The 27,334-nt window shown below is 47.9% G+C and overlaps 1 protein-coding gene across 3 annotated transcripts in view; it reads left to right on the forward strand.

Moving 5' to 3' along the window:
• IGSF21 (immunoglobin superfamily member 21) overlaps window positions 1-3,567 on the forward strand; it is a 255,051-nt gene extending 251,484 nt beyond the window's left edge. For all 3 annotated transcript variants that reach the window (XM_087879094.1, XM_087879093.1, XM_087879095.1), the window contains 3 exons: window positions 818-1,010; window positions 1,453-1,491; window positions 3,256-3,567. In XM_087879094.1, the coding sequence (XP_087735220.1) occupies window positions 818-1,010; window positions 1,453-1,491; window positions 3,256-3,329 (306 nt within the window). In that variant the 3' untranslated portion in view covers window positions 3,330-3,567. The remainder of the gene's footprint in view (window positions 1-817; window positions 1,011-1,452; window positions 1,492-3,255) is intronic.
• Window positions 3,568-27,334: the final 23,767 nt, after the last annotated feature.

Below are 27,334 nucleotides of genomic sequence, written 5' to 3' on the forward strand. Positions count from 1 at the left end.
GTGGGTGCTCCATCAGTGGAGGTTTTTAAGAAGACTAAATATACCAATCCTCTGTTATTAACACAATAAAGGAATTGGAAGGGACCTTGGAACAGGGGTGAAATCCAGCAGGTTCTGATGAACCTGCAGCGGAAATTTTGAGCAGTTCGGAGAACCGGCAAATACCACCTTTGGCTGGCCCCAGAGTGGGGTGGGAATGGAGGTTTTGCAATATTCCTCCCCCAGGAGTGGGGAGGGAATGGGGATTTTGTAATATCCTTCCCCTGCCACGCCCACCAAGCCACACCATACCCACCAAGCCACGCCCACAGAACCGGTAGAAAAAAAATTGGATTTCACCACTGCCTTGGAGGTCTTCTAGTCCAACCTACTTCTCAAACCGTTGGTCTGAAAAGATTATAGGGTTTCCTGCTTGAGCAGGAGGTTGGACTAGAAGACCTCCAAGGTCCCTTCCAGCTCTGTGATTCCTTTGAACCTCTCTCTGTCTCCTCCCGAGAACAATTATCTAACCAGAGTCACCTGAAACACCAACGTTTGAGAAGTATGTTCTCACCAAGAGCCTTTCCTGCCGCAGGGCAATTAAATTGCTTTGCGATGAGGTTCTCCAAGGAGCTTTATGGCCATGCTTTGGACTCTTGAAGCCAACCCAGGTCCCTCGTTAAGTTGCTTCTCCCCATCCAGACGATGGTTCCAGGGTTGAGAAGAACCCCAGGAGAACCTTCAAGGAGATAAGCGTACAACCCGTTTTCCCTCCAGTGCTGTTGGTTGATCTGACCTGTTTGGGGTTGTGGGGGTGGGGGGGAATCCTTGGTTCCAGAACGAAGTCTTCCCCGAGCCCATGTTCACTTGGACCCGTGTCGGGAGCCGGCTCCTGGACGGCAGCGCCGAACACGACGGAAAGGAGCTGGTGTTGGAACGCGTGCCGGCTGAACTGAACGGCTCGATGTACCGCTGCACGGCGCAGAATCCTTTGGGCTCCACCGATACCCACACCAGGCTGATAGTGTTCGGTAGGGGGGAGCCCCTATTCCTCCATTGACGGCTCATCTCGGATCATCTCTCCCTCCCCCCACCTTCCGACTCGTTGTTGACATCTCAACCATCCCATCCAACCTTCTTGTGGGTCTCTTGATGTCTTTCGAGCGGCATGCTCCCTGCAAGAGAAGGACACCTCCCCCCCCCTTGGGGTGGTAGGAAGACTGCAAGGTTGACTTTATGGGGCGGGGGGACCCAGCAGAGCCATGCCATCCTTCCTGCTCTCTGTCCGTCCCCCCCAACTCTCTCCTTCCCCAGCCTCCAACAATCCCTCCCCGCGACATCCATTCCTCATCCTGGCGCCAGCATTCATTCATACCCATCCACCATCCATTCCACCTCACCCTCGCATGTATTTTCCCGATGCTCAATGACCGTCTTATTGTTTTCTCCCCACCCCGCCCCCTTTCTGATTAGAAAACCCCAATATTCCAAGAGGAACAGAAGACTCTAACGGTAAGCCGCCCGCTCCCCCCCACCCCTCGTCCAACCCAGCCTCCTTGTAAGCCGCGTTCGCTTCCGTTGCTGCTTCTTGGACGTTTGCAGAGATTTTCCTCCCGTCCTGCCCCAGTTTTCTTTCCTAAACCCTCTAGAACAGAGGCCACCAACTGGTGTCCGTGGACCACTGGTGATCCGTGAGAAAAGTTTGGTGTCCGCAGAAAAAGAGCCTTGGTAGTACAGGGGTTTAAGGCACCCTGTTATTAAGCTGGTTATTAAGACCAGCTGCCTGCAATTACTGCAGGGTTCGAATCTCGCCAAGGCTCAAGGTTGACTCAGCCTTCCATCCTTTCTAAGGTAGGTAAATTGAGGACCCAGTTTGTGGGGGCAATAAGCTGACTTTGTATAAATATACAAAAAAATGAAGGCTATTGCTTAACGCATTGTAAGCAGCCCTGAGTCTTCGGAGAAGGGCGGCATATAAATCAAATTGAAAGAAAAAAATTATATGCATTTTTTATATTACGGGTCTGGATGGGTAGGAACAGGCTCAGACTCCACCCCTCCAAGACGGAGTAGCTGTGGTTACTGGCATCTCATGGTCTATCCATCACTCTTGATGGGAGGGGAGTTGCTTACTCCCTCTGAAAGGGCTTCAAGGTGCTGGTACTTAACCTATAAAGCCCTACATGGCATGGGCCCAGGGTACTGCAGGACCACCTTCTGCCTGCCTCCCACCGCCCACATAGGACTGCCCTCCTCCGGGTGCCATCGACCAGACAATGTCGGCTGGTGGTGCCCAGGATGAGGGCGTTCTCTGTGGGCGCACCTACCCTCTGGAATGGGTTACCCACGGGGCTCCGGATGGCCCCCGACCTCCGCTCTTTCCGCTGTGACCTGAAGACATGGCTTTTCCAACAAATTTGCTGATCTGATGGGTGATTTTTAATGGGGAGATTTTAATTGATTATTTTAGTAGCTATTTTTGTTGTTGAAGTGTCACTGGTGGCGAAGAGCCGGAGGGCCTCGTTCCAGTGGGACTGCCTCATGGCCTGGAACTGGCTGACCATCTCAGCCCACTGAGCCTCCAGGCGCCGGTACCTGGCCTTGCACTCCCGCAGGTCTTCCCTCTGCTTGGAAAGCCTATGCTCCTAGTCCTCAGTGAGGTGCTTCTGCTGAGCCTCCTTCTCGGTCAGATCCAATTTGAACTGAGCTGTTTTGCCAACTCTTTCTCGTGGTGGCTGCTTAGCTCCAACAGCTGCTTCCTGTTGAGGCCCTAAGGAGCCCGGGCGGGCAGGCGAGGAGTGGTTAGGAGGAGAGGGGCAAGTAGAGGCCGGCAAGGGCCCCCTCGATGCGAGCGGCATCGAGTTGGCCACACCCACCCAGTCACATGACCACCTAACCACGCCCACCCACCCGGTCCTTAGGCTGATCATATAAGTGGTCCGCGGGATTTAAAATTATGAATTTAGTGGTCCCTGAGGTCCGAAAGGTTGGTGACCCCCGCTCTAGAATCCGTGCTCGGGGTCCGTGTCTCGTTCTTGTGGGCTTCTGCATGTGATTTGACTTCCCTTGCGGCTGAATCTCTCTCCCTGCCCTTGCCATGCATGGCCTCCGTTTCTGCTTTCTGCCCGTTGCATGCTTCAGAACAATGCCTGCCAAACCGAGCAATCCGCGGCTTTTGCAGTTAGCGGGGAAGGGATTACAATTTTGAACCCAGAGGCACCTTCTAAATCTCTCTTTCTTTCTTTTTTTTTTTCCTTTCTTCTCCATCCTGCGCAGGTTCGCCGAGTCGCCAGTGCGGCTTCAGACTATTTCTGGCTATCTTCTTTACAGTCACTTTGGAACTGACGTGAAAGGAAGGGGGTGAATTTTAGCAATCCGGGTTCTCCTTTCCCTGCACCCCCCCCCAAAAAAAAACAGCTCCGCCAAGCCTCCATGTCTCCGTGGATCGACTTTTTTCTATTATTTTTCCTTTCTACCTTCTTTTCCTTTCCTTTTCTAAATTATTTACAGTCTTGTTATCAGCCTCTTGCTCTCCGTGTCTCCGGCTTTTGTCATCCCGTTTAATTAAAAACAAACAATACAGAAAAACCTACCGACAGTAACTGTATCTTATGTGCAACGGAAATAATTTTCTTTATGCATTGTAAGGGGTGGAGTGGTGCGGCGGCCTACAGGTGGAGCTTTCGCCTCACAACCGGGAGGCTGTGAGTTCGATCCTAGGTAAAGGGAGACATTTCTCTCTCTCTCTCTGGTCACCATGAGAATACATCTGCTGAACAAAACTCCGCACTGGTGACAGGAAGGGCATCCGCCCAGTAAAACACCCTGCTAGCTCCATTCAGTTGGCCAGACTCCACTCCGCAAGGGATTATGGGGTCGTTAAAAGAAGATGATGATTGTGAGGGGTCAGGTTGGGGGGGGAGCATTAAAAAGACACAAAAAACTTCGCTGGCCAGGAATATTTGAGTACATGGAATAATTGTGGAATCGGCGAACGCATTTTCCAAGCTTTAAGGCACTATGTTGAATTGTACCGTCAGCCTGGCACAATTCAACGTAGGGCCATAAAGCCAATTTTTTGCACACAATGATGTTTGTGTAATGACATCATCGCGGCCTGTTGCAAATCTACCCCCAGTCGTTGCAACAATGGGATGGAACACACTTCCTTAAGAATTGCACATTTCACCTCCCCAGGAAAGGATCTGCTACGTAAGATTAAGGAACATGGGTGGCTCAGTGGCTAAGACGCTGAGCTTGTCGATCGAAAAGTCAGCAGTTCAGCGGTTCGAATCCCTAGTGCCGCGTAACGGAGTGAGCTCCCGTGACTTGTCCCAGCTTCTGCTAACCTAGCAGTTCGAAAGCACATAAAAAATGCAAATAGAAAAATAGAGACCACATTTGGTGGGAAGGCAACAGCATTCTGCGCGCCTTTGGCGTTGAGTCACGCCGGCCACATGACCACGGAGACGTCTTCAGACAACGCTGGCTCTTCGGCTTTGAAACGGAGAGGAGCACTGCCCCCTAGAGTCGGGAACGACTCACACATATGTGCGAGGGGAACCTTTACCTTTACCTTACATAAGATGATGCTCAAAAGCTGAGCCCCTAGAAGGAAAGAAATCCAAGGATCTCTGAGGCTGGAAAGAAGAGTGGGAAAGATTGTAGGATCTGGGGGTGGGGAGAGGCGAGGGTTCCCGTCGCCTCTCTCTGTAGTTCTTCCGAGGAATCCGTTATGCAGCAGCCTCCGTTTGAGAAATATTTGCCTAATAAATTCTGCATAGCCATGCAAACAATGTGGGGTTTTGTAACAGGGGAGGGGGGGCGAGGCTGCTCATGGCGGGATTAATCTCCTTCCGTCTCAACTCCATGCAGAAATGTCTTTTTTTTTAATTGCACGCGTTCCTCAAAAACTCTGGGCCTGCATCATTATTATTTTTTCTCGGCGGCTGGTGGGATCCTACCAGGCGTTCCTTAGCAGTTGCTAAGACAAAATATTAACTCGGAAATCTTCCCGGGATGTGGTCTTTGCAGGAGTAAGGGGGGAGAGCCCCGAGAAATCAAAGGTCACTGATTCACCCCCTGCCACCTTTTTTAATAAGCAAACAAACACCGTGATTAGATTCCCGCTTCGTTCATTAATTCCAGTGCAGGCATGGGAGTGGGGGGGTGGGGGGGGGGGGTCTCCATTCCAATCCTTGGCGTGTTTGCAGAGGGAGAAGGGCCGCAAATGGGTTCTGTTAGGACCCTGGCTTTGTTCTCTTTCAATTTTGGGGAAGGGTGGGGGCGATTTGAACCCAGCGCCCAACTGGGAGACGTGCGAGCCCGGAGAACCTTGGAAGATCTGTTTTTTGCAGAGCGAGTGAGGAGAGAAAACAGGGTTTATTTATTTATTTATTTATATGCCGCCCTTCTCCGGAGACTCAGGGCGGCTTACAATGCGTTAAGCAATAGCCTTTATACTTTTGTATATTTTATACAAAGTCAGCTTATTGCCCCCACAAACTGGGTCCTCATTTCACCTACCTTAGAAAGGATGGAAGGCTGAGTCAACCTTGAGCCTGGTGAGATTCGAACCTGCAGTAATTGCAGGCAGCTGGATGTTAAATGCTGCCTTAGTAGGAGGCATTAGCCTCCTACGCCACTCAGGCTCAGTTATTATTATTATTATATTTATTTATTTAATTATTTAATTATTTAATTATTATTCATATTTCTATGCCGCCCACTCTCCGAGGACTCTGGGCGGCTTACAACAATCGACAGTATACTAAGTAGCATATTGCCCCCTAACAATCTGGGTCCTCATTTTACCCACCTCGGAAGGATGGAAGGCTGAGTCAACCTTGAGCCGGTGAGATTTGATCCGCTGATCTGCTGAACTAGCAGTCAGCTGAAGTAGCTGCAGTACTGCACTCTAACCACTGCGCCACCTCGGCTCTTAACGAGGTAGCAAGAACCCAGAGGCAGTTTGTGGGGGCTACAGCGAAGACAGGGGTCCAGTTAAGTAATTTCCAGCTCCGAACTTAAAGGGAGCCTCTCCTTCGATGCCCCAGAGACCTCCTGCTTCCACCTCTGTTTATTCTGCTCCCTAAACCATCTGCATCCAGCTTCAGCTTTCCCTCCCATTGAGGAAGGAAGCCCATTCGGACTCATCGAGAGGCACAACGGGCAGCCTCGCGGCCCTCACTTTAAATCTCAAGAGGATCTTCTATTCACCACCCTGAGAAGCTCCTGCTCTCTTTTTTGTTTTAATCTGTGAGCAACGCCCTAGTAGGCATTGTATTGAGCGGGAGGGAAGGTGCCTGTCGCTTCTCTGCATGAGTTGCTGCTCGGAGTTTGCATCCTTCTCATTCGAAGTCAGGAGGCGCTTCTGAGCGGAGGAAAAATCCACGACGTTTGACCATCAGTCTTCCACGGCCTTAGACGGGAGTCTCCGAACTTGGTCACTTTCAGATCTGTGGAGACTTCAACTCCCAGAATTCCTCAGCCAACCGGCCATGCTGGCTGGGGAATTCTGGGAGTTGAAGTCCACAAGTCTTATTGTTGCCAAGTTTGGAGACACACACACACACACACACACACACACACACACACACACACACACACACCGGTCTTGGCGAGCCTTTTAAAATGTCCATATTTTTTTTAACCTTGAGGAAAGGTGATTCTTCTTTATGGGCCAGGTGCTTTCCTCATCGACAGCATCACAAAGGGGAAATATTGGCTGTCCCCTGGGCCCCCATTTCAGGGGGGGAATAACAAGCCCCTCCTCCCCCCAACACCTTCACCCAGGCAAACTTCACAACTGAGCAGATTGAGTCCAAGTCTGAGGCCCGCAGGTGTAAAAAATTACCACAGAATGGCTGCTAAACTGTCTCACCTGGCTAGGAAAAAAAGGCAGTTAAAACAGTCATTTCAATATATCTTTGAAGGACTTAAAAAAGGATAAAATGGCCACCAGTAGCCTTCCCCGGAGCTGAAGGACGCTGACCTGCTGATAGATGCCAGCTTTGCCCGAATTTGCGACGCCAGGAAAGAGAGGAAGGCCTCCTTCAAGAGGCAGGTAAATTCTTAGAACGTGGCAAGCAAACATTGGAGAATTCACAGAAGGAGGTGGGGAGATTAAACTTAAGTTCAGATGTAGTCGACTCTAAGCGCAGCCCAGGAAAAGACAGATTAACAGAGTGGGAAGGGACCTTATAGGTCATCTAGTCCAACCCCACTCGCTCAAACAACAGCATTTCTGACAAATGGCAGTCCAATCTTTTCTTGAAAGCCTCCAGTGATGAAGCTCCCACAACCTCCGAAGGCAACTTCTGTTCCATGGGTTAATTGGTCTCACTGTCAGAAAGTTCCTCCATATTTCCAGGTTGAATCTCTCTCCTTGTTGTTTCCATCCATTATTCCTTGTCCGGCCTTCAGGTGCTTTGGAAAACAGCTTGACCCCCTTCCTCCTCTCTGGGGCAGCCCCTCAAATATTGGAAGACTGCTATCCTGTCTCCCCTGGTCCTTCTCTTCACTAGACCAGCCATGCCCAGTTCCTGCAACCGTTCGTCGTATGTTTGAGCCTCCAGTCCCCTCATCATCCTGGTTGCTCTTCTCTGCACTCTTTCTAGACTCTCAACATCTTTTTTCTAGTGTGGTGACCAAAACTGGATGCAGTACTCTAGGTGTGGTCTTACTAAGGCTTTATAGAGTGGTATTAGTACCTCCCTTGATCTTGATTGTATCCTTCTGTTAATGCAATTTAGGATTGCATTGGCTTTTTTGGCTGCCGCTGCACACTCTTGACTCGTATTTAGCTGGTTGTCCACTAAGACTCCAGGATCCCTCTCACAGTCATTGCCATTAAGCCTGATTTCCCCCAGTTTATATGTGTGCTTTTGGTTTTTCTTACCTAAGTGTAGGACTTTACTTTTCTCTACGTTGAATTTAATTTTGTTAGACAGACGAGTTGTTCCCTTCCTGCCAGCCTGTGCCACATTTTCTGACAAGTTTTAATAGCAAACAGAGACCTCGAGATGCCTGGAATATTCTCCCCTGTTGCCCCCCTTTGGGGCTGATATGCTACGCCCTTCAGATGCCCGGGGAGTCCCCCTAAATCATGGCCTTTGATGGATCCTTGGCGAGCCCTGGAAAAACTCCCTGCCAGCAGAGAGTGCCTCCTCGTTCGTCAGCCATTGCCGAGTCAGCAGCCGTGAATCTGCCCAAAGGGGGAAAAATATATATATATCTATTCTCACAACCCTCCTGGAAAGCTTTCTGAAGCTGAGTAGCCACTGGAGAGGAGGTGTGCACCTCCTTATTTATGGACTTCCAGGGCCTCCCAGCCACGCTTTTAAAAATGAAATGCATTTAAAGCCAGGCCCGCCAACATTTATAAAGAGGTTTAAATGCCAGCGGAGAGAACGGCCAGCGTAGGGGGGTGGGAAAGTTGGCACAGGAAAAAGAGGAGTGAACTCTTCACCAACACCCTCGATCTTCCTCTGGGTGTTGTGTCTCTCTGCTTTTTCAGGGTTCGGTGGGGGGGGGCTCACAATAATGCACACGCGGTTAGGATTTGCATCCTTCGGAATTTGGGGTTGCCCGGAAGGTTTTCACTCCATTCAGAGGTTGCAAAAGGAGTAAGGAAGGGGGAGGGATCATCATCATCTACTAGGTTTGTGCTTACAAATGCACGCCGACACATTTGTGCTCCTGAAACACACAAAAAACCCTAACGCACTTATCTTTCATTTTATTTATTTTTTTATATATATATATACACCTTCCTTACCTCTGCAATGCGGTGTTGCGGTCAAAATAAAGTGTACCAGGATATGTCTTCGAGCACAAAGGACGCAGGGAGGGGGGGGGGGGAAAGGATGGATTGTGTGAACCAGGAGGCCAGTTTACAAATGGATTTAAAAAAAAAAAAAAGGAATAGTTGCAAATAGAAGCCGAAACGGATTCTGTGGAAGTGCCCCAGGGGGCAAAAATCAGCTTCTTTGTAGAGTCGCTTGCTTTTCGAGCATTATTTATTTTATTTTATTATTTTATTTTATTTTATTTTCCGCCTGCTCTTGGAAACACATACCCGGTTGGTGAAACGGATTATCTTGGCAATGCCTAAGTCTTATCTGCCTTAGGAAACTAATCCCCAAGGAATAAAACTGTTTGACTTCAAAGGAATAATTGGTTGAAGCAGAGGGGAGAGACCCCTGATGGAAACAGGGTAGTGTGAGGTTTAATCCGTACAAATGGAGCTTCCACGATCAGAAGCAGCCTATCTGCTAGAAGACAAAATCCCTGGGAACGGGACGGGGGAAAGAAAAGGGGAAAGGGGAATCACAGGAATCCCCTTTTTAGACCTTCTGACCAGCAAAGTCAACGCGGAAGCCGGATTCACTTCGCAACCCTAACTTATTCGCTTAACAACGGTGGCAAGAAAGGTCGTACAATCGGGCAAGACTCACTTAAGAACTGCCTTGCTTAGCGATGTAAATTTTGGGCTCAGCTGTGGCCGTACGTCGAGGATTGCCTGTGTCTGCGCTGTCTCTGTGTCTTTGGTTTCTGGTCTATGTTAGCCTATATTTTAGATACTTGCAAAATTATTACCTCTGGACCCGCCTGCTCTTGGGTTATCCTGCAGGGAGAATAACCATGACTTATTTTTAACAGATTGACAGAGTTGAAAGGGACCTTGGAGGTCATCTAGTCCAACCCCCACCCTCCCACCCAAGCAGGAGACCCTACACCTGTGATGGCGAACCTATGGCACGCGTGCCACAGGTGGCACAGGGAGCCATGTCGCCTGGCACACCAGCTCAGTTCCGGCCAGCTGATTTTCGGGCCTTCTGGGCCCACCAGAAGTAGGGAAACAGGCTGTTTCCTGCCTCTGGAGGGCCTTCGAGGGAGTGGGGAAGGCTGTTTTCGCCCTCCCCAGATGCATAGAGAGGATCTGGAGCCAGGTGAGAAAGAAAAACCGGCCTACCGGGACATCACGTGCAGGAGCGGGGGGGTGGAGTGGGGTCGCGCACACATGCGCAGGGTGGGGCGTATAGAATTATGGGTGTGGGCACCCCCACCCCCTTCCTGGCACACGATGGCAGAAAGGTTAGCCATCACTACCCTACACCAGGCCCAGTTCCTGCAACCGTTCATCGTACGTTTGAGCCTCCATTCTGCTAACTGTCTTTGTTGCTCTTCTCTGCCCTTTTTGCTTTAGCTTCATTGGAGTGAGGGTGGGGGACTCAAAATTCAGGTTGTCGGCTGTCGCTGCCTCCTTCTTGCAAAAGAGATGGTCTTTAGAAAGACCCCTGACTCCTTCATTCAAAGTTCAGGCTCAATTTAGAAATTCAGAGAGCGAAAGACACGGAGACCTGTTGCCACGAATTTATCTAATCCTGATTTTGTATTCATTAGATTGGATTTAGATTTGAATTCTTTCCTTCTTTTATAGCCGAGAGATGCCCATAATCCATTTAGAATTGTCTTCGCCTTGAACTCATTTATTTCCTTTGTTTATGATAATAACCTGACAGACACAAGCACAGGTACCTACGCACGCAAATATAACAAAAAGAAAAAAGGAAGAGGAAACCTTTATACATTCCCACCCCCCTTGTTCTCCAGGGGCTATTAACGACGAATAATTTATCCTGAGAATTTGTTATGTTAGAATTACCAATTAGATATGATTATAAGTTACCCTGGCTAGCGCTGGGCTGCCGTTGAAAAATCCGAATCCCATTAAAATCAAATTAGCATATATTAGGCAAAAGATGAGTTTTACCACACTACGCTAGGGTTTTTTGGGTTTTTTTTACAGCAAACGGCAAGACATTTGTATAGTTCAAAGCGGACACTGTGCAGAAGCCCAAAAAGAGGATTTCAAAAAGAGATTGGACAGCCCTTTGTCTGAAATGATATAGGACAGTGATGGCTAACCTTTTTGCCATCGCGTGCCAAAAGTGGGGGGAAGCACGGGAGGGGGGTCGTGTGCGCGCATGCCCACACTCATAATTCTATGCACCCCGCCCCCACGCATGTGTGCACGATCCCCCCGCGTTTCCCCCACTTTTGTCACAGTGGGCCCGGTTGGTCCATTTTTTGCCCTACCCAGACTCCAGAGCCTTTCTAGGAGCCTGGGGAGGACAAAAACTGCCTTCCCGCCACTCCGGAGGTCCTCCGGAGGCTGGAAACGGCCTGTATGCTGATTTCCAGGGGCCCAGAAGGCCCAAAAATCAGATGGCCGGCACGCACATATGCGCCGGAGCTGAGCTTGTGTGCCCACCAATATGGCTGTACATGCCACCTGTGGCACATGTGCCATAGGTTCGCCATCACGGCTATATGGTTTCCTGCTTGAGTGGGTTGGTTGGTTGAGTGGGTTGGACTAGAAGACCTCCAAGGTCCCTTCCAACTCTTTTTTTTTTTAAATTTGATTTATATGCCGCCCTTCTCCGGAGACTCAGGGCAGCTTACAATGCGTTAAGCAATAGCCTTCATACTTTTGTATATTTTTTATACAAAGTCAGCTTATTGCCCCCACAATCTGGGTCCTCATTTTACCTACCTTAGAAAGGATGGAAGGCTGAGTCAACCTTGAGCCTGGTAAGATTTGAACTTGCAGTAATTGCAGGCAGCTGGTGTTAATAACAGTGCTTTAGTCTGCTGCGCCACCAGGGCCCTTTGGAACAACTCTATTGTTGTTCCATCCTAAAAGACATCCTGCATGGAGGATCCTGTTTGGTTTCAGATTTGCAGATCTCTGTTGGATTCGAAAATTATTTATGAAGACGCACGTTGCTGACCAGAGTTATTTTGGAGTGGTAAAACACTTTCTCCTGTAGACTGTCAATATTCCTCCTTCCTCTCCTTTAAGCCATGTTTCTGCTGTGTGCTATTTAAACCACAGTTCCCTGCAGCTCACTTTCTCTCTTGTTCACCTCGGCAACCAGCAGAGAGCCTCGTAAGGGAAGACATTGGCAGAGAAGTGACAAAGTTGAGAAGAAAAAAGGGCCTCAGAAGTTCTTAAGATGGGTGTGTTGGAGGAAATGCATGGTTATTTCTGGATACTAGTGGGTTATAGTCAACCTATTTTCCAAAGCACCTGAAGGCCGGACAAGGAATAATGGATGGAAACTGAACAAGGAGAGATTCAACCTGGAAATAAGGAGGAACTTTCTGACAGTGAGAACAATCAACCAGTGGAACAGAAGTTGCCTTCAGAAGTTGTAGGAGCTTCATCACTTGAGACTTTCAAGAAGAGATTGGACTGCCATTTGTCAGAAATTGTGTAGGGCAGCGACTCCCTGCGCCCCCACCCCCGCTTTTGGCACACGATGGCACAGTGGGCCTGGTAGGCCCGTTTTTTGCCCTCCCCAGGCTCCAGAGGCTCACCTCCCCAGAGGCCCTCCAGTGACTGGAAACGACCCGTTTGCCAACTTCTGGTGGAACCGGAAGGCCCAAAAATCAGCTGGCTGGCGCACGTGTGTGCTCCAGAGCTGAGCTCGCGTGCCCATCGATGTGGCTCCGTGTGCCACCTGTGGCACGCATGGCACAGGTTCTCCATCATGGGTGTAGAGTATCTTGCTTGGGCAGGGAGTTGAACTAGATTACGTACAAGGTTCCTTCCAACTCTGTTCATCTGAAAAAAATTACTTGGCTGGGGGAGCAAAAAGCAAGCTGGAATTTCTTCTCTCAAGGCAAAACAGATGTGAAGCCTTGAGGGAACTCAAGGAACATCTAAGAAGATATCTCCAAAGGGACACATCGGCGTCCATTTTCGACTCTTCTCCAGGTAAATTGTCCCCGCAACCCAAGTGTAACATCCTAATAACTTTTCAAGCTCTTTTAGACGGCAATTTACCTGCCAGAGAAGAGCCAGGAAGCAAAATACGTTCCAACATATTGTTGAGGAATTAGCCGACTGCCACATAATGGACCAGCCAACCTTGTAATAGTCTTCCCAAGCAGTTTCTTCTGGAGTGCATTAATAATAATTGAATCGAGGTCACCAAGACGCGTGTGACGGAAGCCGACTCTTTCTTAATGGCGTGTGTTGAAAAAGAAGGGTAGGACACGGCTTTTATATCTGCCCAAAACCTTGAAATCGTACAATCCTGACGTCAGGAAGGCCTTGCAAGCCAAACGGAAAGGGATGGGAGGGGGTGGGGTGGGGTGGGGGGGCCTTCAGGAACTTTCTGGTACTTTTATTCCAGCAACGGTGCCTTCTCCCAACGCAGTGGCACAGCGCAGATGTCCCATAAAAATTTTATGTCCTTCATAAAATGCCTTGCCATTTATATCCAGATGAGACATCAGAAAGTGTATAAAACCACATTTTAAATATTAAAAGACCATCTCCTGCTTTTCCCCTCAGTATGCAGAAAAGGAGAAAGCAGGGAGGGGGGGGAGGTGTGAGATGGAGAATTATTATTATTATTATTTTTTTTTAAAAATGGCTCCCTACGAGAACAGTGTGCCATTTTGTCAAGGACGTGCTACGGCAGGTGGTGGGTTTTTTTTTTTAAAAAAATATGCGTTCAAGATACCCTTATATTCCCAGAAGACTCTGGAAGGCGCACGCTTTGAGACAGAGGCACATGAATCCATCTGTCAGAAGATCAGCCTCGCAGGTTTAGGAAAAATATCATGGTTCCATCCTCAAAATCTTTGCCAGGGTTTGTGAGGAATTGTCTACTCCGAAAATAAGGCCTCCCCTGATAATAAGCCCAATCGAGTTTTGAGCGCATGCGCTAAAATAAACCTCCCCCCGCCCCCCGAAAAGAAGACCTCCTCAAAAATATTTAAACGCAGAGCTGGAAATCAGGCAAGACGGCAAGAGGAGCCCCGTCTTGCTCCACGCGCCCCAAAATAATAAGACCTCCCCCGAAAATAAGGCCAAGCGCTTATTTCAGGGTTCAAAAAAATATAAGACAGGGTCTTATTGTCGGAGAAACACAATAGTGGTTAAGTTGATCTATCAACATCCTTTTGAGGTGCTCCAGGAACATTTTAGTCAGTGGTGGTTTCACATTTTGTTCTCACCGGTTCGCCCCACACGCGGACACTCGCTTCACACATGCGTGCACCTGTGCATGCGCTTTGCTCACATGTGCATTTTCCGTGCACGGGGCCAGCGTCAAAAATAGGACAGCATATCCTGGCATGTGGGCAGGCCCACGCACGATCTCTGCTACCGGTTCGCCCACACTAATACGAACCGGCTGAATACCACCTCTGATTTTACTCCCTTCACAACAACCTCGTCGTGAGGTAATTTGGTCCAGTGTGAACAACAGGCCTGAATTAAACTTCGCGATCTTTTGGAAGATCCTGAGGTGAAATTGTCTAGCTAAGTGGCAGGAACCCCTAAAGTCTAATGATACCTTAGACTTCAGGAACTAATGATCCTTGTCAATAATTCTTGCGCGCCACAAAGAGAGGGTGCCTGCTATGTCTCTGCATGAATCACACAGGTTTCAATTTTGTCCAGCCCAGATTTATAGGTTACTCAATCTAGAAATAAGGAGATATCTTCTGACAGTGAGAGCAATCAACCGATGGAACAGAAGTTGCCTTCGGAAGTTGTGGGAGCTTCATCCCTGGAGGCTTTCAAGAAGAGACTGGACTGCCATCTGTCAGAAATGATGTAGGGTCTCCTGCTTGGGCAGGGGGTTAGACTAGATGACCTCCAACTCTGTCAATCTGTTTAATCTGTTAAATTAGGTTAAGGCGGATAATAGAAAAGTTTTTTAACTTGACAGATTGTTAGGAGTTTTGGTCAGTTTACTATGGCTGTGGATATTCAGAAGGAAAAGAGAAGGGAGGGAGGGAGGAAATGAGAAGAAATAAGGGAGACAATGAGAAGAATAGAAGGAAGGAGGAAGGAAGAAAACAAATGAGAAATAATGAGAAGAGTGGAAGAAGGAAGGAAAGAAGGAAATGAGAAATAAGCAAGACAATGATAAGAATGGAATGGAAGGGAGGGAGGGAGAGAGAAAGGAAAGAAGAGAAGAAATAAGGAAGACAGAAGAAGGAAGGAAGGAAGGAAGAGAAGAATGAAGGAAGACAATGAGAAGAATGAAAGGGAAAGAAAGGAAGAAGAATGACGGAAGACAATGAGAAAAATGAAAGGGAAGGAAGGAAATGAGAAATAAGGAAAACAATGAGAAGAATGGAAGAAGGAAGGAAAAAGAAATGAGAAATAAGTGAGAATGATAAGAATGGGAGGGAGGGAGGGAGGAAGAGAAGAAATAAGGAAGACAATGAGAAGAAGGAAAGGGAAGGGAGGGAAGGAGGGTGGGAGGAAGGAAGAGAAGAAATAAGGAAGACAATGAGAAGAATGAAAGAAAAAGAAGGAAGGAAATGAGAAATAAGGAAGACAATGAGAAGAATGGAATGGAAGGAAGGAAATAAGAAAGACAATGAGAAGAATAGGATGGAAGGAAAGAAGGAAGGAAGAGAGAAGAAATAAGGAAGACAATCAGACAACGAAGACAATGAGAGAAGAATGGAAAGGAATGGAAGGGAGGGAGGGAAGAGCTGAAGTGATATCTGTAGAGGATTCTACAACTGGCATAATGCTATTGAGCACCTAATTGATTGTGGACTGCAACACTGAGAACCAACTTGAGTTTAATAAAAAAAAAAAAAAGCCCACTCAGCACTTTATTTAAAAATAATCAATCTTCTCTAACATGAAAGCAAAAAAAAAAAAACAACCTAGCCCCCTATGAATGAAGCAAGGAGCCAGGTAGAATAAAAGTCACCCTATAATCAATAGAGTTTTTAAAAAGGGATGTTGAAGGATTAACGGACATGCTGATCTTCCCATTCTCAAGTCAAGGTTTAAATCTCTCCTCCGAATGGAGGGGCTTGACGTCTGGCGACTGCCTGGAGAAGGGATTGTACTGTTGTCTAGGCAACATTTTGGGGAAATAGTGACTGGCCTAAAGTTGGCTTCCAACCAGGGGTGAAATGCTCCCGGTTCGGACCGGATCGCTCGATCCGGTAGCGATGGCGGCGGGTGATTCGGAGAACCAGTAGCAAAAATCCCTGCCCCCCCCCATTGCCCAGCTGAGCCACGCAATCATCAGAGGCTTTTTTTTTTAATTTTTAAAAGCATTTTTCCTACAACCTCTTTGGCCGAAAAAATGCTTTTAAAAGTTTTTTAAAAAAAGCCTCTGATGATCGCGCGGCTCAGCTGGGATCATCAGAGGCTTTTAAAAGCATTTTTTCTACAACCTCTTCAGCAGAAGAGGTTGTAGAAAAAAATGGTTTTAAAAGTTTAAAAAAAAAAAGTTGGCCACACCCACTCAGTCATATTAACCCCCCCCCACCAAGCCACGCCCACAGAACCGGTAGTAACAAATTTTACATTTCACCACTGCTTCCAACCCACAAAAAACAGAACCTTTCCATTAGTTTAGCTTACCGGGTAGTCAATGGTGGATTGCTACCGGTTCGCCCCGGTTCAGACGAACTGGTAGCGGTGGCGGGAGGCTCCGCCCACCCTCCCGGACGCTTCTGTGCATGCCCATGAGCGAACTGGTAGCGACGGGTTTTGAAACCCACCCCTGTGGGTAGTCCTCGACTTACGGCCACAATGGAGCCCAACATTTCTGCCACTAAGTGAGACCTTTGTTGTTGTTGGTTTAAAACAAGTTTCATTGGATTTTTTTCTCCTCTCCCACATTCACCCACATCTTTTTATTTTGAACAGAGTGTTGACCGTTTTTTATCTTATACAATTAATCAAATTCAAATACATTTTACTCAATTACAATTTTTGCCAAAATCGTCTTTCCTCCTTTTCTTTTCTTTTTAAACGTATCTCAATATTTCTATACTTGCATACCTAAACACCATCTTCATTTATCCCTAGATTCTAACTTTAGTATTTATTCATATTTATTCTCTTTTATTCTTAAACAGTTCGTTCTTTATCTTAATATATTTATATTTGTTTGTTCGGAGTTGCCTTTCTTCCACTTCATCTTTTTTATTGTACGGCAATCTTTCTCCTCAAACCTACCCTCTCCCTCTTCCCTATGTTCTGCCCCAGCTATGGATCCCAAAGAATGTAGCACACACAAATTCCAAACAAAACTCAGTTTACTTCAAAACACAGTCTTTCTTGTGGCTCCGTTACCTGAGCCTGTGTCATTGGCAGGAGAGGACTCCGAGAGTGAAGGAGAGGAGTTGGCAAGGCCTCCCTCTCCAGGACCCTCCTCTCTGGCAATGCCTTCGGTGTCCGCCGAAGGGCAAGAGATAGGGCTGGGGCCAAGCACGTCCACGCAGCCACAGGTGGACAGTGATGAGGGTAATGAGTCTTGGCTGGATCCTCGGCAGCGTCGCAAAGATAAGCGCGTGCAACAGAAGAAAAGGCGTGCCCGAGATTAGGCTGAGTCACTGGACCACAGCCCACAGGATATAAAAGGGGGTGAGGTGGCCATTCAGACTCTGTGACGGACAAAACTAACTACTATCGAGTCACATTGCATCTTTGGAAACAACATTATCGGCCTTGGATTTATTTTACGAAATGGACAATTCTTGACTGTGTGTATTTTGGTTTATGAGTAAAAGTTCTTGGCAAGCAGCTACTGGGTTGCTGCCAAGCGTCTTATCGGAAGAATTGGTTGTCTGCCAATTTATTTAATCCCCGGATGTCTGTTTGTGTGCGTGTGTGGGACGGGGACAGAACAGTCTTTTGCAAATGCAAGCTGTTAATAAAACGTTCTTAACAACCTGCCAGAAATTCCACAGATAAGATAGAGTCTTACTAGAGTTGGCAGAAAGCCCACAAGCCAGGTTTGCAGAGAAAATTCAAACTCAATGATCAGCGAACGAACGGACGAACACACGTCGTTTCCTGCAGTTTTTTACAAGCTGTGTGGAAACTTAAATAGGCTAAGGGAGTGGCCAATTAGCGCCAAGCCTTACTCTTGAGGAGACCTCCTCCTGGGGAGCCACTCCTGCCTTTTGGCCGCTCTGCGCGCCCGTGCATCGAGAAGAGGCTCCTCCTCTTCGTCCTCTTCACTTAAGGGAGCTTCTGGAGGTTCTGGCTGAATCCCCACCTCTGGCACCACATCTTCTCCAGCCTCCTCACTGTCCGACTCAAGCGCCGGCTGCACAGGCTGCTGGCGCGACACCACACCAGCCTCCTCGTCGTCGGGATCAGCAACAATCCGCGCAGGCCGCTGGCGGGCCACAACACCCTATCTCTTCCTACTTTCTTTCCCCACCTTCTTCTTCTCTTCTCTACTTCCCCTTCCCTTCCCCTCCTCCTCCTCTCTTCCCCCCATCTTACCTTCTCTCCTACTCTAATTTCCCTTCCCTTCCTTCCTCCCTACTCTTCCATCCCTCTCTCTCCTTCCTCCTCCCTTCCAATTCTCTTCCCCTCCTTCATCAAGTGAGACTTTGGTTTTTTGCCCCCGTTTCACGACCTTCCTTGCCTCGGTTGTTAAATGAATCACCTCTGTCGATAAGTTAGCAACCCGGTTGGGAAGTGACTCTGCCTTCCCCATTGGCTTTGCTTGCCCGAAGGCCGCAAAAGGTCTTAGGGACACAACAACGGTTGTAAGTGTGAACCGGTGGCCAAGCATCTGAATTTTGATCACAACGATCCCGGGGATGCGGCGACCGTCATAAATATGAGTCTGCTGCCAAGCGCCCGAATTTTGATCACGTGACCGTGGGGGGATAATTGCGAAAACCGGTCCTAAGTCCCATTTTTTAGTGCCGTCGTTTTCACTGAGGGTCGCATCAGGGTTGTGTTTGACTAGGAGGGCCGGGGGAGCATGGCCAGCTCGAAGTCACTCGTGACGGGGGCACCGGTGATGGCAAAGTACTAAGGCAGGACTTCCCTCAGACCCTCCCTCACTCTCATTCTAATCTTCCTTCCTTCCCTTCCCTTCCGTTCCCTTCGCTTTCTTTTTTTCCTTCCTCACTCCCTCCCTCCATCCCTCTCTTCCCCTTCCTTCCTCCATCCCTCCCTATTCCCATTTCTCCTTCCTTCCTTTCCTTCCTTTTCTCCCTCCCCATTCCCATCTTTCCTTCCTTCCTCCCTTCCCATTCACATCGTTTGTTTGTTTGTTCGTTTGTTCCTTTCTTCGTTCCTTCCTTCCCTTCCTTCCTCCCCCTCCCTCTCTTCCCCTTCCTTCCTCCATCCTCCTTATTCCCATTTCTCCTTCCTTCCTTTCCTTCCTTTTCTCCCTCCCCATTCCCATCTTTCTTTCTTTTCTTCTTCCCCTCCCTTCCCTCCCTTCCTTTCTTTCCTTCCTCCCTCCCTCCCTCTCTTCCCCTTCCTTCCTCCTTCCTCCTTCCTCCATCCTCCCTATTCCCATTTCTCCTTCCTTCCTTTCCTTCTTTTTCTCCCTCCCCATTCCCATCTTTCCTTCCTTCCTCCCTCCCCATTCACATCGTTTGTTTGTTTGTTTGTTCGTTTGTTCGTTCCTTTCTTCGTTCCTTCCTTCCCTTCCTTCCTCCCCCTCCCTCTCTTCCCCTTCCTTCCTCCATCCTCCTTATTCCCATTTCTCCTTCCTTCCTTTCCTTCCTTTTCTCCCTCCCCATTCCCATCTTTCTTTCCTTCCTTCCCTCCCTTCCCTTCCTTCCTTTCTTCCTTCCTTCCTCCCTCCCTCCCTCTCTTCCCCTTCCTTCCTTCATCCTCCCTATTCCCATTTCTCCTTCCTTCCTTTCCTTCTTTTTCTCCCTCCCCATTCCCATCTTTCCTTCCTTCCTTCCTCCCCCTCCCTCCCCCGTTCCCTTCCTTCCTTCCTTCCTTCCCTATCTTCCTTTCCTTCCTCCTCCCTCCCTCCCTCTCTTCCCCTTCCTTCCTCTATCCCTCCCTATTCCCATTTCTCCTTCCTTCCTTGCCTTCCTTTTCTCCCTCCCTCCCCATTCCCATCTTTCCTTCCTCCCTCCCTCCCTCCCTCCCTATTCCCATCATTCGTTCCTTTCTTCCTTCCTTCCCTCCCCTCCTTCCTTTCCTCCCTCCCTCCCTCTCTTCCCCTTCCTTCCTCCCTCCATCCTCCCTATTCCCATCTTTCTTTCTTTCCTTCCTTCCTCCCTCTCTTCCCTTCCTTCCTCTATCCCTCCCTTCCCCTTCCTCCCTCCCTCCCTCCCCATTCCCATCTTTCTTTCTTTCCTTCCTTCCTTCCTCTCTTCCTTTCCTTCTTTTTCTTTGTCTTTCCTCCTTCCCTTTCTCCTTTCCAGTTCCTTCTTCCATGCTCAAATGCAAAAGGGGAAACATTTCTCCTTTTCTTTTCTTTTTTATTTGTTTTGGTAGCCCTCTGCCAGCAGAAATGGAGCTTGGGGGTGCCATCTGCAGCCCCTTTGACCTCCATTTTCGCTGGCGGACGCACCACTGGCCAGTCCTTTGCAGTTTCTAGGCCCGCTCCATGGGTCAGGATCTAAGCACCCCACGGTGGGCCGGATCCGACCCGCAGGCCTTGAGTTTGACACCGCTGGTTTAGTGGAATGCATTAAAACTCGGGCTTTCTCTAATAGGAAGGGCCCTTTAAGGCTCGGCGAAAAGGTTTAAAGCAAGGCACATAGAGGTCATGTAGTCCAGCCCCTGATTTCTCCTGTTGAGAAACAGAGACCTCAGCTTCTCCGTTTCTCTAGTCTTTGACCTTTCCCCAGCTTTGGAGATGAAATGAGAAAACTCCGATCGGCAATGAACTTCGATTCCATCATCCGGCCGAGCCATATGCAGAGCAAAAGGGATTATGTGAGCCCGTGACCGTATCATAGCTGCCGTAGCCTCATCAAATATTTATCCAGGTTGGTCTGGCCTTTCGTGCTGCTTCGGTTCAGCTGAAAATACGTCGTGCTTAGAAGACAGCCAAAAATATGGGAGAACGTGGAAGGACGATAGAGACGGGAAGACGGGCTCTGTTGCACGGATTGGGTGCAGGATGCGGGAGGGCCTGCGGGGTTTATCACCCTCCCATCTGTTCGGCTTTACGTTCTCCGTTCCTTTGAATTTTGAGGATGCGTGGCCTCAGTATGTTTTTCCGATGGCACAGTGCCCGATGTGCCATTCCCTCCAGGCCTCGTCTCTGCCCTTCTTTACATACATTTCCATAGACAAATATTTGCCGGACGTAGCCAATTGATTTGCATTGTTCTCCCTCTGGTTATTAAAAAACCGAGAAAATGAAGAGCTGCTCCAATGAAAACTAGGGAAGGAAAGCAAAGCCGGTTCGGACAGGTTCGCCCGAACCGGCAGCGGAAATTGTGGATGGACCTGCCCACTCATTGGATTCTCATTTTTTTTTTAAAAAAAAAAATATTTTTTATTTTTTTCCAGCATATTAAACATAAAATACATCTTTGAGAGCGAGAATTTGGTCCGGTCATAAATAGGTACAATTGCTCACACTTCTTTAACAAGCTCAATTCCAAATTCATCCGTTTACATCTTTTAAAATAAAAGTCAAACCACAAATTTTTATCACAAATTCTAACATCTTAATCTAGACATTTAGTATTCTATTGTATCACCATAAATCTTAGTTCCCAAATAAGCACAGCTCCTTTTTATATGCAATTTTTAGTTTCCAAATAAACACAATTCTAATTTTTATATCATTTTATAAATCAAAATTCCATATATATTCCTTAATTTCAAGACCCATTTCGCCGGATTCTCATTTTTGATATAACTCAACTGGAATCAACTGGCTATGTCTAGTTTAATGAAAAGAAGGACTAGGGGAGACATGATAGCAGTCTTCCAATCTCTCAGGGGCTGCCCCAAAGAAGAGGGAGCCAAGCTATTCTCCAAAGCACCTGAGGGCAGGACAAGAAACAACAGATGGAAACTCATCAAGGAGAGAAGCAACTTAGAACTCAGGAGAAATTCCCTGACAGTGAGAACAATTAACCCATGGAACAACTTGCCTCCAGAACTTATAAATGCTCCAACACAGGAAGTTTTTAAGAAGAGGTTGGCTAACCATTTCTCTGAAGTGTAGGGTTTCCTGATTAAGCAGGGGGTTGGATTAGAGGACCTCCAAGGTCCCTTCCATGATTCACCCACCCCACCTCTATGCCATCCTATTTACGCACATTTTTGAGACCGGGAGCATGCGCTGAAGGCCCCCACGTGAGCAAAACCCATGCGTGGAAGGCAGGTGCGTGTGCAAACCTGGCACACGCTTGCACGAAGCAAGTGCACGAGCACACGGCAAACTGGTAGTAACATAATGTGAAACGCACCTCTGGAGGAAAGGAAACAGGGAGGAGGAGGAGGAGGGAGAAGGAAGAAGAAGGAGAAGAGGAGGAAGGAGAAAGGAAGAAAGCGACAAAGGAGGGAAGGAGAAAGAGAAAAAAAATTCTTTTCTTTTTTTCTTTTTTTGAAAAGTTTTTCAGTTTTATTTCTTATACACCTAAAATGTACATTTTCTTATGCATAATTAATCCTACATATACAAGTTTTCCTTAAAGAAAGCATTAAGATAAGGCATTTTAATTTACATTCGGGGTTGCCCTTCTACCCTTTCTTCCCTCATTTCTCAACAACCCTTCTTCTTCTCCTCCTCTTTTCCTTCCCTCCCTCCTCTCTCTCCTACTTTCTCCTTCCTCCTCTCCTACCTCATCCTACTTCCCCTTCCTTTTCCCCACTCCTTTCTTCTTTTCCCCCTTCTCACCTTCTCTCCTACTCCTGTCCCTTACCCTTCCTTCCTCTCCTTTTCCCTTTCTTCCATTCCTCTCCCTCCCTCTCCTCTTCCTACCCTCTCCTCCTCTCTCCTTTCTATCTTCTTTGCTGTGGAATATTCTCCTTGTTTCAGTGGTGGGTTTCAAATTTTTTTACTACCGGTTCTGTGAGTGTGGCTTGATGGGCGTAGCTTGGTGGGCGTGGCAGGGGAAGGATACTGTAAAATCTCCATTCCCACCCCACTCCAGGGGAAGAATACTGTAAAATCTCCATTCCCACCCCACTCCAGAGGAAAATTACTGCAAAATTCCCATTTCCTCCCAATCAGCTGGGATTCGGGAGGCAGAGAATAGATGGGGGCGGGGCCAGTCAGAATTTTTACTACCGGTTCTCCGAACTACTCAAAATTTCCGCTACCGGTTCTCTAGAACTGGTCAGAACCTGCTGAAACCAAGCCTTGTTTGGTATCCGAGCAACTCCTCTATTCTAATAGTATATACTTCCTTTCAATTTCTTTTCAGATTTGTTTTCAAAGTCTCTAGGATTTTGCCTCTTATAAGGAATAATAGCAAGAAAATGCCTCTTGGTTCTTTCGAATCACAGCTGGTCTATTGGTAAGACAGCTGCTAGCAGATTGTTTCTGGACAGAAAGAGGCCATTCCAAGCTAAGCTCGCTCCAGGTCGTCCTCATTTAGCAACTGCCTCATTTAGCGGCCATTGCCAGTCGCCACCGCGCTGGGGAAAAGCAACTTTGCAAACCCCGTCCTCGCCAGGTTTTCGCGAAGCGGAGGAAAGTTGGCGTGGAGGTTGCAAACAGCGTCCTGTTTCACTTAGCAACCGATTTGAGCGATCCCAGCTAAATGAAGACGGCCCGTATGCTTGAAGTTGTAAAAACGCTGCGGGCAGCCATCCAGAAGTGGTCTATTCAATCAGGACCATATTGGAAGCTGATGCTCGATCAGTCCCTCGTTTAAATTTCATGCAATTAAAAAGAATAGAACAAGAATTAAAAGCAGCAGGGCGGCAGAGAGGCTGGCAGAGACTCAGAGAGGTGCCCAGATGGACCTGGGGGTAAATATTGCTTGGAGTGCCACGCTACCGGACCTCGTTCGAATGCTCTTGCTTGAAACAAATTTTGCTCTTTAAAAACGTATTAAATCGAGTGCAGGGTGGGGGGGGGAGAAAATTGATGCTAGAAATACGGGACCCACCCAGGACTTTTACCTGTTTGTTCTTCTGCGAGACGTTTAACCTGCCTGGGGTTTTGGGGAAGAACAGACGAGGCGCGAATTACACTTCATCAACCGATAATTAATAGCGCCGAATGTTTATCTAAGGTGTTATTCCACGAAGACCCTGTGCAAACAGATGCTAATCCTTCAGGGTTCAAATCCCCGCAGGAGAAGATCAAGGCAGGATTAATATTGGTCGGTGTTTGCGCACCCAAATGGGCCTCTTGACTTGTCTGCAATTTATTAGCGTCATTATTAATGGCTGGCCGCACAGATGTTTTGGGCTGGATTTGACGGTGTTTTGTTGTTTTTTAATCCACCCATCAAGGACCTGGGAATCCTTGGCAGATGTGGCCGCTTGATTTTATGAAAGGGTCTCTTTGCAAGATGTAAGTTGTTTTGCCAAGCAAAATAACCTTCTTCTGCAATTGACCGATAGGTGATTTGGTCAATGCCCGTGGCATTCAAATGGTGCTCCAGGTGTTTTTGGATTATTGTTCTGTTTTTATTCCACCTTGTTTGATACATAGCTTAAGCAGTTGTGTCGATCGCAGAATCATTCAGAATAGAACTAGAATTAGAATTAAGAATAGAATAGAATAGAATAGAATAGAATAGAATAGAATAGAATAGAATAGAATAGAATAGAATAGAATAGAATAGAACAGAACAGAACAGAACAGAACAGAACAGAACAGAACAGAACAGAATGATGGAGGAGGAGGAGGAAAGGAAGGAGAATAGAATAAGGAATAAAGAATGGAATGGAATGGAATGGAATGGAATGGAATGGAATGGAATGGACTGGAATAGAATAGAGAAGAGGGAAGAGGGAAGAGAAGAGAGAAGAGAATAGGGAATGGAATGGAATGGAATAGAATAAGGAATAAAGAATAGAATAGAATAGAATAGAATAGAATAGAATAGAATAGGGAAGAGGGAAGAGAAGAGAGAAGAGAAGAGGGAATAGAATGGAATAGAATAGAATAGAATGATGGAGGAGGAAAGAAGGAAGGAGAATAGAATAAGGAATAAAGAATGGAATGGAATGGAATAGAAGAGAAGAGAACAGAACAGAACAGAACAGAATAGAATAACAAAGTTGGAAGGGACCTTGGAGGTCTTCTAGTCCAACCCTCTGGACGAAACCCTATACCCGTGATGGCGAACCTATGGCACGCATGCCAGAGGTGGCACGCAGCGCCCTCTCTGATGGCACGTGAGCCATCGCCCCAGTTCAGCTTCGCCGTGCTTGCGCACACGCCTCCTGCCAGCCAGCTGGTCTTCGGGTCTCTGTCGTGCATGCGTGGGGGGCGGGGCGCATGCAGGGCGCCTTGTGCGCAAGCGTGGGGAACAGGGTGCATGTGGGGGCTGCGCACACATGCAGGGGGTGGGGCGTGTGCATGGGGGGCATGCACAGCGGCCACACATTGCATTTTGGGGGTTCAGGGCGGGCACTCGTCCGGAAAAGGTTAGCCATCACTCTCCTATACCACTTCAGACAAATGGTTATCCAAACATCTTCTTCAAAACTCTCCAGTGTTGGAGCATTCACAACTTCTGGTGGCAAGTTGTTCCACGGATGAATTGTTCTCACTGTCAAGAAATTTCTCCTTAGTTCTAAGTTGCTTCTCTCCTTGATCAGTTCCCACCCGTTGCTTCTTGTCCTGCCCTTTTTTGCAACACCTGAAGAGGAGTTACATGTATGTTCCCTGTGTAAGAAGGACAGGATTGTCCAGCTTTGGCTTTTACACCCGGCGTGTGAAGCCTCTGACCAGCATTTGACCATCAGTCCGGCTTTAACCAAAGCAGAACTTTCACCCTGTTATAGTTCAAAGACCCCCAAATCCCTTATTTTCTTGCCAAATGGCTGTAAAAACCACTTGATTTATGGCCGCATGGAGGATAACTTGCAAGCTGTATTATGCATTACTTTCCCTGATTCTTTATTTTTCTTGCTTTGGATGCCTATGATATGCTACCCCTGAATATGGAGGTTCTGTTAGCACTGCCTTTTCTTTACTAGGTTTAAAGCTGTCAAATGGAGCTGAGTGTTTTACTGGCCGGATGCCCTTCCTGTCGCCAGTGCGGAGTTTTGTTCAGCAGATATATTCTCACTGCTCCCAGAGAGAGAAATATCTGCCTCTACCTAGGATCGAACTCACAGCCTCCTGATTATGAGTAGAGAGCTCCACACGACTTACGACCACAATGGAGCCCTCAAATTTCTGTTGCTAAGTGAGATGGCTGTTAAGTGAATTTCGCTCCGTTTTATGACCTTTCTTGCCACCGTTGTTAAGTGAATTGCTGCAGTTGTTCAGCCAGTAACACGGTTGTTAAAGCGAATCTGGCTTCCCCCATCGACTTTGCTCGTCAGATATTCACCAAAGGGGATCTCGGCATACTGTGACCGTCACAAATATGAGCATCTGAATTTTGATCACGTGGATGGTGGGGATGTGGTTCATTAGTGTGAAAAATTGGTGGCCATAAGTGTAAAAAGCGGTCACGAGCCATTGTCAGTTTTGAACGGTCACTAAATGAAACTCTTGTAAATTGTGGACTGCCTGGTTCTCAGGGGGGAGGGGCGATTTTCCCCAATTCTCCGTGGTTGAGCTCTTGCCAGGCCCGGCTTGAAAACTTTTCAGGAATAAATATTTGCCGGCTTCCAATTTTGCGCCAGGAACTTGATATTCCCCGTCTTCCTGGATTGATGCTGCTCGGGGAGCCCCCTTCCGAAGGAGATTAAGCCCCCATTATTCCCACTCGCTAAGAAAATGGAGATTTACGGACTCCCTCCACTCGATTTAAATGCAAATGCGGCCATTTTAGCCCCGAACCATGGAAACGAAGACATTAAGGCTGAGGTGGCATTTGTGAACTGTCTCCCCGGGGTACCTGAGCAGGTGCGTTGAGAGAGGTGGGCTCCATCATTGCCAAACCACATTATTCAGCTCCCCGGCAGGGAAGGCCGATCGATGGCCGTCTCCCCGTGGGGCTCCGAGGCTCCCCCGTCTCTGCCCTGGAGGGGAAAGAGGCAAATACTGGTTAAGAAACAAGAAAACTGATAAATACCCCTGTTTTCCTGTTCAGACATCCCATCCTTCTCAGGCAGCACGGAGCCTTTGACTGTAAGATGTGTATCCCCCCCTTCCGAGGCGAGTTGCTAAACTACAAGTCCCAGCATCCTTGCCCTGAGCCTGGGATGGCGAACCTATGGCACGCGTGCCACAGGTGGCATATGAAGCCATATCTGTGGGCATGCAAGCATTGCCCTAGCTCAGCTGCAGCACGCATGCGCGCTCCGGCCACCTGATTTTCGGGCCTTCTGGGCCCACTGGAAGTCGGGAAATGGGCCATTTCCGGCCTCCAGAGGGCCTCCGGGGTGTGTGTGGGGAAGGCCGTTTTCGCCCTCCCCAGGCTCCAAGGAAGCCTCTGGAGCCTGGGGAGGGCAAAAAACGGGCCT

Source organism: Pantherophis guttatus, chromosome 15 (genome assembly GCF_059756535.1).
Source record: "Pantherophis guttatus breed Tessera chromosome 15, ASM5975653v1, whole genome shotgun sequence".
NCBI classification, from domain to species: Eukaryota; Metazoa; Chordata; class Lepidosauria; order Squamata; family Colubridae; genus Pantherophis; species Pantherophis guttatus.